The 12,278-nt window shown below is 43.2% G+C and overlaps 1 protein-coding gene across 1 annotated transcript; it reads left to right on the top strand.

The window, feature by feature from the left end:
• Positions 1 to 561: 561 nt before the first annotated feature.
• On the top strand, positions 562 to 11,861 carry LOC128408654 (killer cell lectin-like receptor subfamily F member 1). Its single transcript, XM_053378638.1, has 6 exons — positions 562 to 1,279; positions 3,886 to 3,984; positions 6,498 to 6,647; positions 7,566 to 7,720; positions 8,101 to 8,213; positions 9,486 to 11,861. The coding sequence occupies exons 1-6, from the start codon at positions 1,192 to 1,194 to the stop codon at positions 9,607 to 9,609; spliced, it is 729 nt and encodes a 242-aa protein (XP_053234613.1). The 5' UTR covers positions 562 to 1,191; the 3' UTR covers positions 9,610 to 11,861.
• Positions 11,862 to 12,278: the final 417 nt, after the last annotated feature.

The raw sequence follows: 12,278 nt of genomic DNA, 5'->3' as shown, positions 1-12,278 counted from the left end.
CCTTTGTTCACTAAAGCTACGCAAAAGTGGAGGCCGCGTAGTGTTAATCTGCTCAGCATGTTAATATCCACAAATTCCCCCCTTTTGCTAACATTGTTAGATCTATTTGCATCACCATAGCAATTATTGATAAATCCGGCAAGCTATGTTTCTCAGAATTAAAGGGTTTTCCTCCATGTTTGCAGGGTTAAAAAAATGGCAGCTTCTCTATTGTGTGTGTAGGTCAGTTGCAGTTTTACCCAGTGCTTTTTTCTGGGGGTACGCAGGGGTACGCATACCCCTAAACATTTTGTGAATCTAAGTTTGGCCTAATTGAGGGGCAGTATTTCAGTATGAGTAGGAAAGTGAGAGTACCCCTAAACATATTTTTTTTAAGGGGAAAAAACACACTGGTTTTACCTGTGTACTGGATATGAGATCCTGGGTTTTGGTTTTGTTCATTTAGTGATATAAATTATACTGCAGGATGTCCAAGTCGAGCTGTCCTGTGGCAAAACGCTAGAACAGGAGGCTTGTTGATTGCTTTAGCAAGCCATTCAGAGTTGCTAACAATAGGTAGCTTTCTCTAATTGCCAGGTTCTAGTTAGGAGGCGCTGGATGGAAACTGCAACAGGATTTTCTGCTCCTGGAACACGGTATGTGGATTAGGCTCCCTGCATCCCTGCATCTGTTGGCAAGAGCTGCTGTGCCATCTACATCCATTAGCTTAGTCTAGCCTGCCTCGCAGGCTGTTGCAATGTGCAAATATAAAAGGCAGGAGGAGAGGGGAGGAAAATAGACAACCTCGAGCTCCTGGGTGGAAGAGCAAGAAACAAATATATGGCCACCAACATGGATGGCTTAAAAAGAGGACTAGATGAATTCAGGAAGGATGAGGCTCTCAGTGGCTTCTAGCGTTGCTGCCAGTCGCGGCCAGTGTGCTTTTGAATACTGCTATATTGGCAGCCTGCATATGCATTTGAGATCTGGTACCCAAGAAAAGTGCTAGACCTTGCCTGCTATATACTGTGTTAGATTATTATCTATTATGGTCACTTTTTAAGACCTTACCTGTGGTTTCACAGTTGAGACGCCGGAAAGGGTGCTTGCATTTCCTTTGCAACCCTGAGCCCCACATTCAAGAGAACTAGCCAGCATCTAGTCAAGCGCATTCTTTTTCATAGGTCTCTTGAGATTTAACCATTTGGAGCCATGGAAGATGAAGACGGCTACATGGCGTTAAGTCCCCAGGCAAGTAATAAAAACTCTGCACGCTGGGCAGAAGCTAAGAGGACGCAAGGTATGGGGTATTTTTAATAGAAAAAAAATCTTCGTTTGCACTTTTATATTATTATTAAACAGTGCCCTTCTCTGGGGCACACAACCCTCTCTGAATTAGGTTTGAGCCACTTTTTGGGGTATCACTGCTAGTTCATATTTTGTTGGTTGTATTCAACTAAGTTTTTACTCAATGTAGATTCGTTGCAATTTATGCACCGCAAACCTAACCGTGTCTACTGAGGAGTAAGTTCTGCTGAATTCAATGGAGTTTACTTTCCAGGTGAAAGTGGGCTTAGGAGGATAGCCTTGGTCATGTGCATTAATTTCAGTGGGTCTACTCTGAGTAACCTTTTGTCGAATACCACTCTGCGTAAGTGAGTTTGATACTTTGTAAGCTGCTTAGCAGTAAATCCAGAGAGCAGGGAGCAGTTGGGCATAAGGTTCATTTTATTTCATACTTTGCATGACAGTGTTGTGCTAATCTTTTTTATTATTTATGTTTGTGTTAAAATTCACAACATCAGTGGCATCAGTGGCAGCTAGGGAGAGGCTGACATTGCTTGTTATTTGATATTGGCCATCTGGAAAGGGAACCAAAAGGGGGAAACATAATGATCTGGAGGGCCGGTAGAAAAAGAAGGCAAGGTCATGAATACAGGCACATAACATAAAGAAAATTTACAAAGTTCTCCTCTCCTAATCTAAGAACTAGGGTTCATCCAATAAAGCTGGATGTTGGGAGATTCAGGACAGACAAAGGGACAGTGCATATTGAAATTATAGAATCCACGCCTTCAAAACTTGGATGGCTTTGAAAGGGTATTAAACAAAATCATGGAGGATAAGGCTGCCAGTGGCAACTAGCAGTAGTGTCTTTTTAATCATGCTTTTCACTGTTAAAATTTGTATGGTTGTGTTTTTAGGTTTTCATTGGTGTTTGTAATTTATTTAAACGTGAGCCACTTTGAGGTACCTTGCAATAAGAGTACCTAAGAAATATAATAATGTTACAACAGTCGTGCGCTCTCTGCTGAGGGATGGCCAGAGGCCATGGGGTTCCAGGCATTCACCTGGGGTCTGTGTTCCTTTGGAGAATTGAGACACGGTGGAGACTGTTGTGGCTTTAAGAAATAATAAGGTCTAGAGCTGGCCGTGTCTTTGAGGCAGGAGAATCTGGACAAAAGCAAGGCTAGTCTAGAGCAGTTGATATACTTCTGAATATAATGCACTGTCTGCTCTGCACACTTTCAGCGCAATTTTTGACAGGGTCAAGTTGTTGTTGTTATCATCATCATCACCATCATCATCATCATTTATTAATCTTGAGGCCAGAGTGCTAGATACTTGTGGTACTGTTTTGTGATAAACTACTATTTCTAAAAGTACTGTACAGGTTGAACAGGGGGAGCAGGAATGAATGCATGCTGGCAGTGTGATTTCTTAAAACAGCCTTGGGCCCACAAAGTCGGCTGAAGCCTCTTGCGTTGCTTCTTGTCTATCAGCTGCACAAATGCAACATTCATTGCTGTCCAACTGCAAATTACAATAATATTCCTTCCAGCACTCACCAGAGGAAGTTAGATGTGACACAAATTGCAATGCCCTAGAAGGGACCAAGATATCTGAGGGAACTTCTGGCCTGTTGTATCCCTTCCCTTCCCTTCCCTTCCCTTCCCTGTCCTGCCCAGAAACTGCGCTCCTCAGATGGGGCACTGCTGAAAGTATCATGCACTCCAGAGGTGTGCTTAGCCTGGACTAGAAACCAGGCTTTTAGTGCTGCAGCTCCTGCTCTCTGGAATCAGATACCAGCCAAAATCAGATAGATAATGCTATGTGTGATAATGTTCAGTCACCTACTGAAGACTTTGTTTGGGAAGGTTTTAACCCAGTCCTTTATGGAAGATTCCTTTTGTATCTGATGAAATTGTGTTGCATTGCAAGTTTTATTGTTTTCAGAACCTGTGTTTTGTGTTTGGCTTTATTTTTAATCACGGAGATTGCTTTGATGACTTTATACTGTGATGCATTCTTTAAATTTGTTTATATTATTATTATTATTATTATTATTATTATTATTATTATTATTATAATATTATTATATAATAATAATAATAATAATAATAATAATAATAATAGCTGCTATGGTCTACCTCTGGGTACCAGTTACTGGAGATTACAAGTGGAGAGAGTGGTATTGTGCTCATATGCTGCTTGCAAACTGCATAACAGGGTTTTCTGGTATGTTCTTACGTCTCCTCTGTCCGTGCCCGTCAGACATTGCAAAACCTTAGTGCGTGGAAGCCCCTGCAGAGAGCCAATAAGGCATGCTTACAACAACAGCTTCTCTGTCCTGAATATAATGATTGTTTCTGATTCAGGACATACGGTTGTTTCCAGGATGTTGTTGTTGTTTAGTCGTTTAGTTGTGTCCGATTCTTGGTGACCCCATGGACCAGAGCACGCCAGGCACTTCTGTCTTCCACTGCCTCCCGCATTTGGTCAGACTCAAGCTGAGACAGGGCAATCTTAGTGCTGCGTTGAATATGTATGCTGGGGGGGAGGGGATTAGCTGCCAAGGGTCAGAACTGTGGTTAAGTTTCCTCACTCCACATTGAATTCTTGCAGGCAATTCTAGGCTAATCGCTCAGTACAAAATCTCACTGGGGATATTAGGGGCAACCTGTGTCATTCTGGGTTCGGCCATGATTGCGCTGATCGTGTTTGGTAAGTTCTTAGATGTCTGTCTTCGTTTTCCAAAAAACAAACAAACAAACAAACCCAAAAACCCTTTATTTTAAAACCACATGGCATGTATAGTGCACAGTTCCTTGATCAAAACTCTGGGGGAAAACAGAAATAATATTCAGAGTGAGGGGAGGGGGAGACAACGAAGGGGATTTGTGTGCCCTACCCCAGTAAATGTACAGGAAAGGTGGATCATCTTAAACTAGAGCACTTGGTATTTTCTCAGTTTAGATAGAGGTCGTCTGACTCTCAGGGCCGGCTTGCCCATGAGGCGAGGTGAGGCGTTGGTCTCAGGGTGGCAGGCCTTCAGACAGCTGGAAGGGGGGTGTGCCCACCCAAATAAAGGCTGGCTGTGCTGACCATCAGACTAGAGCATGGGTAGGCAAACTAAGGCTCGGGGGCCGGATCCGGCCCAATTGCCTTCTCAATCTGGCCCGTGGACGGTCCAGGAATCAGTGTGTTTTTACATGAGTAGAATGTGTGCTTTTATTTAAAATGCATCTCTGGGTTATTTGTAGGGCATAGGAATTCGTTCACCGCCCCGCCCCCACAAAAAATAGTCTGCCCCCCCCAAGGTCTGAGGGACAGTGGACCGGCCCCCTGCTGAAAAAGTCTGCCGACCCCTGGTCTAGAGCTCAGGGTGTGAGGTGCCTCTGCCCAAAGCTGAAACGCAGTGCCTAATTCTCTCCCTCTCCCTGGTGACGTCTAGTAATGCAAAATATTACGGTAGGCTTGTTGCATGCAAAGTGTTTTTCAGTCCAGGCAAGGGTCAACCAAGGAAGCAGGGAGGTGGGGCACTGTATAAGATGTTGAGAGAGAGAGAGGGAAAACTCAAGTTTGCTGCTTTGGGCAAAAGACACATGACTATCATAATGTTTCATTGCAGCCTTAAGAGTATGTGTTTGCCCTGAGCAGTGGTGCAGTGGTGATTTGTGAAGTACATGCACTGTTAATGGCAACCAATGTAGTCAAACCCCTTCTAAGACAATATAACAAAACTGCACTGTTGAGCGTTGCAGGCATTACAGCTTCCTAGTTAAGTCAGCTTTTTTCTATTTTATCCCTTCCCCCCCCCAAAAAAAGTTGAAGATAACATAGAGTTATGACCGTGAGGGTCATCTACTTCACCTCTGTGGGGTTTTTTTGGGGGGTAGTTCCCTTTCTTTCAAGGAGGGAAGAAACATTTGTGAGTGTCTATTCTTTCATCCTTCAAATCATCTCTCTGGTGCTCTATCTACACCTCACATTAGTGGTTATTTGTTATGTACTGAGTTGAATAGGATCCAAACTGCAGCAGTCTGATTGGTCCTAGAACAATAGGATCCAAAAGGCAGCAGTCTTGTTGGAATTGGGGGTACGTGATTAAAAGCTCCCCCCATAAGCGAGAGGCTAGACCAGGGGTGTCTAGATTTTTTCAAAGAGGGCCAAATTTGATGAAGTGAACCAAAGGGCTGACCACCAAAGTTGTTGACCTTTTTTTAGGATTGAAGTTGTTGAACTATTTTTACGATTTTACCACCGGAAAAAATGTACATGCTTGGGCTAGAAGGACTTCCTCTTTGTTTCCCTTCCTCTGGCAGGTTAAGACCTTATTAATCAGACAGACCACTGAAAACTGAAGTGCAGATGATGTTGACCACCTAGCTGCTGCCAGAGCAAACTGCACTTTAGTGCTGGTTCTGAGTGTGTCTTAATGTATTTTTAACTATTGGTTTATTACTTTGCATTTTATAATGATGTTTCTAAAGCCGCCGTGAATCCCAGTTTGAAAGAAAGGTGGACTATATTAAATAAATAAGTCGGTATTTGGGGATGAGGGAGTGCAGTGCGACATGCATCTGCAACCCCATCATCTGGAGGCTTGCAAGGCTGGGAGGGTTAAATAAAGATTTTCAAATAATGGTTCAGTTTGGCTCCCTGCCTTTGATGGTGGGAGGGAATAGAGAGGTATAGCAGGTAAAAAGGGATGGCTTAACCCTTGCTGCTCCCATCATATTTAACTTGCAGCAGAGGTTTGCATCCAGAAAGGAGGAAATGGCCTGAAGAACAGTATTTTTTGGGGGGGAAGCAGCAGGAGGTGAGTTTTCCTGCAGTTTCTCCACTTCAGTTTCCCACCACCCAATTCATTTTAGGCCTCAGATGTTAGACATCCAGTGATTGTTGTCTAAGGGCACTTCCTGACTGTCACTATTTTTGGGCGAGATTCAGTCCCCTACTGGCAAGATTCTGGTTGTGCAGTTGTCATGGATTGAGCACTTTTATGCAAGAACCCCACTTCTCTAAAAGCCTGGATTTAATTTAATTGTATTAAATTTATATACTGCCCTTCATCTGAAGATATCCGGGTGGTTCACAATATTTCTGGCAACAAAGAAAGAGATGGGGGGGGGGATGCATTTGAAATTGTGAGATAACACTTGCTTTGTGCTGCCTCGCACTGCTATTTATTGTAAAATGGCTTTCTGGTATCATCTGCCCCTCTGCGGCTCAAGCTTTGGAGAGAGGCTTATGGAAAGGTGAAACTTGTGGAACAGCTGCCAATGCTACTGAGGATGAAGCAGGAACCTTGAGAAGCCCAACGAGAGCAGATAGAAGCCCCTGTTCTGAACAGATGGCCATTCACCTGTGTGAGCCATTTACAGGTAAGCTCCCATCTCTTCCTCCTGCGATGCCTGAAACATTAGTGAAAATGAGGTTCTTATGTAGGGACGGAGCTGAAAATAGTGAGATATTTGAGTCCCACATCCTTTAGGACTTCTGAAACTAACCTGTGCACCCTGAATTGGGATTGAACACTAATAGTCAAGCCGTGTGGCTGCTTCATGCTCCTTCTCACAGCCATCCCCAGCAGCAATCTGGCTGCTGCATTCTGTAGTTTCCCAAACAGTTTTCAGGGGAGCTTCACATAGAGCACCTTGCAGCTACCAGAGCATGGAGTATTGGTTCAGTCTTCATTTGTGTGAACAATCATAATACAGTGGTACCTTGGTTCTCAAACGCCTTGGTACTCAAACAACTTGGAACCCAAACACTGCAAACCCAGAAGTAACTGTTCCGGTTTGCGAACTTTTTCCGGGAGCTGAACATGCTCCGTTTTGAGCGTTATGCTTCTGATTTGAGTGCCACACTGAGGTCTGTCTTTTTGTTTTTGCAGCTCTTTTTTGTTTTGTTTTTGTGACTGTGTGGAACCTAGTTCAGCTACTGATTGATTGATTGATTGATTGATTGATTGATTGATTGTGTGACTGCGGTACATTTTTGGTTTCATTTTTTTCATTTTCAATGAATTGCTTTCATTTTATGTATCAATAGTCTCATTAGATAGTAAAATTCATATTAAATTGCTGTTTTAGGGATTGTTTTTAAAAGTCTCGAACAGATTAATCCATTTTGCATGACTTTCTATGGGGAAGCGCACCTTGGTTTTGGAACGCTTTGGTTTTGGAGCAGACTTCCGGAACAGATTTGAGAACCATGGTACCACTGTATGTAAAGAGCTGAAATGATGACTAGACTAAAATAACCAAATGCCTTTTCTTTCTCTTTTTTCCTGCTTATAGAAAGTGCCAGGTGTAAGCTCTGTCCAAACAACTGGGTTGCACGGGAGGGGAAGTGCTACTGGCTTTCTAAAGAGAAATGGCAATGGCTTCGGGGCTACAACGACTGTTCCAGGAAGAGATCTCAAATGCTCGTGGTCCGGGATTGGGCACAAATGGTAGGGAAAACAACATGACTATGGATTTTGCAATGCAGGTCATCCGTCAAGTGCTGTGTACAAAAATGGAGTTATGAAGCATGCATTATGAACCTTGCATAAAAATGCATGCATTAATAAAAATAAAAAATGCACTGTATTAGGGAAGCTTCCTTTGCAAAAAAAAAAAATGTATGCATTAGGCAAAACTGCTTCTAAAATAGGTATATTAGAAGAAATTCACACACCCAAAACACTGATGTGAAAATGTAGAGAACTGTGTTGAAGGTTGGAAAAAATTAGACACAGAGAAACTGAAACTGAACCATCCCTGCTCAACAGTTTTTGACAAAGAAACAAGAACACTAGCAGAATTACAAATTCCCTTGTGTTATTGACAGGAATTCATACAGGACTTCACTCAAGAGAAATATCCTGTCTGGATTGGACTTAATGTTACACATCTGCGCAACACCTGGACCTGGGTGGAAGGCTCGGCCTTAAATCAAGCCTTGTAAGTGTTTTCCTACATTTGTACAAACACAACCTTTCCTGTACAGTAATACCTTTCTCTGAATTGCAGATGCCTCATTTCCATATTAGTGCTTTTGTCTTCTCTACACTGTTAGCTTAGAACTAGTATTTTTCTTTTCCAAGTTTTATGTACCTCCTATAATAAGTATCTTTATTATTTTCTCCTCTACAAATCTGTGTGTGTGTGTGTGTGTGTGTGTGTGTGAGAGAGAGAGAGAGAGAGAGAGAGCGAGAGCGCAACAAGTAATGCCTACTCTAACCAAATTCACAAGCCGCACTCCACACACCAAATTTCAATAGCTTCAAACTTGGTGTTTAGTGTGGAATTGCAATGCTTTGTTTGCTCTCCTTTTATGGGACACCCACAGTATTTCCTTTGCAGTTCTTCCACCTTTTCTCAGATCGTAGCAAAATTAACTTTTTCCTAAAGAAAAGTAGCTCACGCTTCACAGGTTCCTTTAGCACCAGCCTACCATGGTAGGGGGAGGAATGTGGACATGGACTGTGAGATATTGGGAACATGAACCTATCGCAGCTCTGCACGTTTACACACAACAAGCACAGTACAAGGTCCTCAAATTGTGGGCCAGGCCTCATGAGGTACATTCAGACAATCAGGCTTGAGCAAGTGAGACTTCTTCCAAGGGCACATTGTGATTTTCCTCTAAAATTACTATGGCCACTCTTCTGTCATCTTAGTCCCTCAGTTAGGAGATTAGATGTTTGTGGGGTTAAAATTGCAAACTGGGAAGTTCAGGTTAGCTTTCACGGTTGATTACTGTTATCCATGGCTATAGCTAATCTGAATTTCCCAATTTGGAGATTATATGTCTTGGAGAAACAGGATTAAATAAATGATTGGAGGATAGACTGCAGACAGTGATTAGTTGTGACCACTAATTCAGACTGCTGTGTTTTAGATGCAGTATCAGATTTGGGGAGCAGAAGGAAAATCCTCAGGAGCTTCTCAGAGACACTAGGCTGGATGGACTGGATCAGGGGAACCTTTCTTGGTCCAGCGGGCCAAATTCTTCTCTTATCACCTTGTGGTCCAACTTCCATAGGTGGACAGGACCATCTGACATAATGGCATCAGTTGATAGACACCTGCTGGAGTCTGTTGGCAGCTCTTCTCAAGTTCCAGACAAATGGCTGGTCCCTGTTCCTGGACAAGATATACCTTTGGTCTAATCCTGCACGGGGCTTCATGCATTGTAAAATTACTGACTAGAGGTTTTCTCTGTTTCCACAGGTTCCCACTGCCTCTTCCAGGAACTGGAGCTGGTTGTGGAGTTGTGAAATCTGGTCAAGTTCGCTCTGAAATGTGCACCGCTGAATTTAGGTGGATTTGTGAAAAAGAAGCCATTTTGTTCTAACCTGTGAAAGCCAGCCATATGCTAATATGATAGACCATTTTTATTTCCCTGAACCACAAAGGCTTCATGAGGGAGAGCTGCTGTCCCAAGTAATCATCATTCCCCCTATTAGTGCACATGAGCCGTAAGTTCCTATCAGTTTGGAAACAGGGCAATCTAAAAATTAGGTGGTAGCTTCTAAATGCTCAGGGGACTCCTTAGATATGCAGACATATATATATATATAACTTTGTAAATTAAATGTCCAAGTATTTTTATTTTTTAATTCCTGAAACAACCTCCTGAACTCCGTGACCCCCTTCAGCCCAAGCCCCATATCTCTGTCACACTCTGCTATCTTGCAGTGTTCATTTGTTTTTCTAGTGCAGCACTGGATGTGGCAAGTACACACTTGAGGACTGCCTTCTGCACTGAAGCCGCGCTGGAAATGGGCAGGGCAGGGCAGAGTGGGATAGAGGCGTCCTACTGTATGCCATGATGTGGTCTGGAGAATTTCCCGTGTCATATCTTCACTGGTTTCAAAGTTTTTTCATATTAGTAAAATGTAAGTAAAAGACAGTCATACCTCGAAAGTCGAACGCCTTGCAATTCGAACTTTTGGCTCCCAAATGCCACAAACCCAGAAGTGAGTGTTCCGGTTTGCGAGTGTTCTTTTGGAACCCAAATGTCCAACATGGGTTCTGTGGCTTCCAATTGGCTGCAGGAGCTTTCTGCAGCCAATCGGAAGCTGAGCCTTGGTTTCCAAACGTTTTGGAAGTTGAACCGACTTCTGGAACAGATTCCATATGAGTTCTGAGGTACAACTGAAAACACGCTAAATTAGCTCACTGTCTAGGACACCAGTACATTTTCCTATGTACATTATCCTGTGCAAATAACATAATTTGCATAGAATGTTCTCCAGGTCAACCCACATCACTGGCTGCAAGTGGGATCTGCCAGTTAAATATCTCAGGTATACAAAGGGATCTGGTGATCAGATGTAGACTGTATCGAAGGAGCCAGCAAAAATAAAATAAACCCACTTGAGCCCCTTGGGCTTGCCAATCAGAAGGTCAGTGGTTTGAATCCCCGCAACGGAGTGAGCTCCTGTTGCTTTGTCCCAGCTCCTGCCAACCTAGCAGTTTGAAAGCACACCAGTGCAAGTAGATAAATAGGTACCGCTGCGACAGGAAGGTAAACAGTGTTTCTGTGCGCTTTGGTTTCCATCACAATGTTCCTGTCTATCTATCTGTCTATCTATCTCCATCCTCCTATGCACAGATATGCTTTCACGGACAAGAATTGGTCTAAAACGATTGTTAAATTCCTGTATTGACTATCTGTCCAGAATGAAATTGTGCATGAACTTTGATAAAAGCAAAATAATGGTTTTTGGGAATTCACACAAGAGCTATAGCTGGGTATTTGGTGGAAAACCCATCCAGCATGTATTTTATTTAACTATCTGGGAATTACATTCCAACATAGGCTTCTATGGTCCTTGCACCGTGCTATGGCAGTGAATGCCAGTAAGATGTCTGTGCAGGCCATAATGTGACTTTTCGTAACAAGAGGTCATTCGCATATCCCCTCTGCCCTCAAGGTCTTCAACGCCAAAATAATAGCTCAATTGCTCTATGGAATTCCAGTCTGGCTGCCAGGGTTTACCCAGCTGGTAGAACGTGTGCAGGGAGCTTTCCTTTTTAAGATTTTTGCTGTCCCACGTTGTGTACCCAATGCAGCCTTGTGTCTAAGAGGGAGGTCAACACAAGGTAGAGACTGTTGCCTGGGCGAGATATCTTCTATGTTGGTTAAACATCTACCTCACATTAGACAAAGATCCTCTCCTTAGCGAAGTCTTGTCAGACCCCTTTCTTTCGCCAGGGCTACAACAGCTTAACATAAAGGTACAGCAACTTGGACTGTCAATGGAACTTTTGCGATCGATGCCCCCACCATCTGCCAAGGTTATAATAAAAAGTAGGTTGTGGGACATTGAACGCCAGGAACTAACAGCAGCAGCAGAGAAAACATGTTCCCCTCTTTACTTTCAACTTTCTTGGGCACATGAAACAAATTATAATTATCTTGAATTTCTGCTTATCCCCCAAGAAAGAAGGGCATTTTCACTGGCCAGGTTTAATGCAAACCCATCAAACCTCCTTTGGGGTAGGTTCTCGGGAATTGTGGAAGGAGAAAGAAATTGCCCATGTGAAGACCACCTGCTGGAAACTCTTCCTCATATGGTTCTTAAATGTAAACTATATGCTGATCTCCACCACAACTCCTTCTCTAGAGACAGAGCAAAGTCTCCCTCTACTGGAGAGACTGTGAAGGTCTTTCCAGCCCCACAACTGGTCAGGCCAGTTTTTCAACTTTCTCTTCACTCCCCACCTAGCAGTGTCAAGTTCAGTCCTGGGCTGCCCGCACAGCAGGGTGAGGTGGAAAACAAAAAGAACTTCTGAACAGGCAGCGCAACTTCAGACTGCAGATGTCTGGCATTTTCAATTATCAATTTGCAACAAAACAAAACGAAAACCTCAGATTAAGAGAGTTTCCCCGTCCTAGTGGCATAAAAGACGACCGTGGGAAACAGTTCCAGGGGTGGCAGAATTTTTGGGGGGGTGGGGTGGGAGAAATAAATAAATACAAACACGAAGGTATATAACACGAAGAGAGACTCGGAG

This window comes from Podarcis raffonei, chromosome 2 (assembly GCF_027172205.1).
Source record: "Podarcis raffonei isolate rPodRaf1 chromosome 2, rPodRaf1.pri, whole genome shotgun sequence".
Classification (NCBI taxonomy): Eukaryota; Metazoa; Chordata; class Lepidosauria; order Squamata; family Lacertidae; genus Podarcis; species Podarcis raffonei.
The sequence above is the reverse complement of the archived record's forward strand: the minus strand, read 5'-3'. Positions and strand labels throughout refer to the sequence as shown.

What these genes read in the sequence shown, in the direction of transcription:
- LOC128408654 (XM_053378638.1), top strand. Translation starts at nt 1,192, where the DNA reads ATGGAAGATGAAGACGGCTACATGGCGTTAAGTCCCCAGGCAAGTAAT. An exon ending in AGAAGCTAAGAGGACGCAAG is followed by an intron (nt 1,280 to 3,885) that starts GTATGGGGTATT and finishes GAATTCTTGCAG; the next exon opens with GCAATTCTAGGCTAATCGCT. An exon ending in CCTGTGTGAGCCATTTACAG is followed by an intron (nt 6,648 to 7,565) that starts GTAAGCTCCCAT and finishes TCCTGCTTATAG; the next exon opens with AAAGTGCCAGGTGTAAGCTC.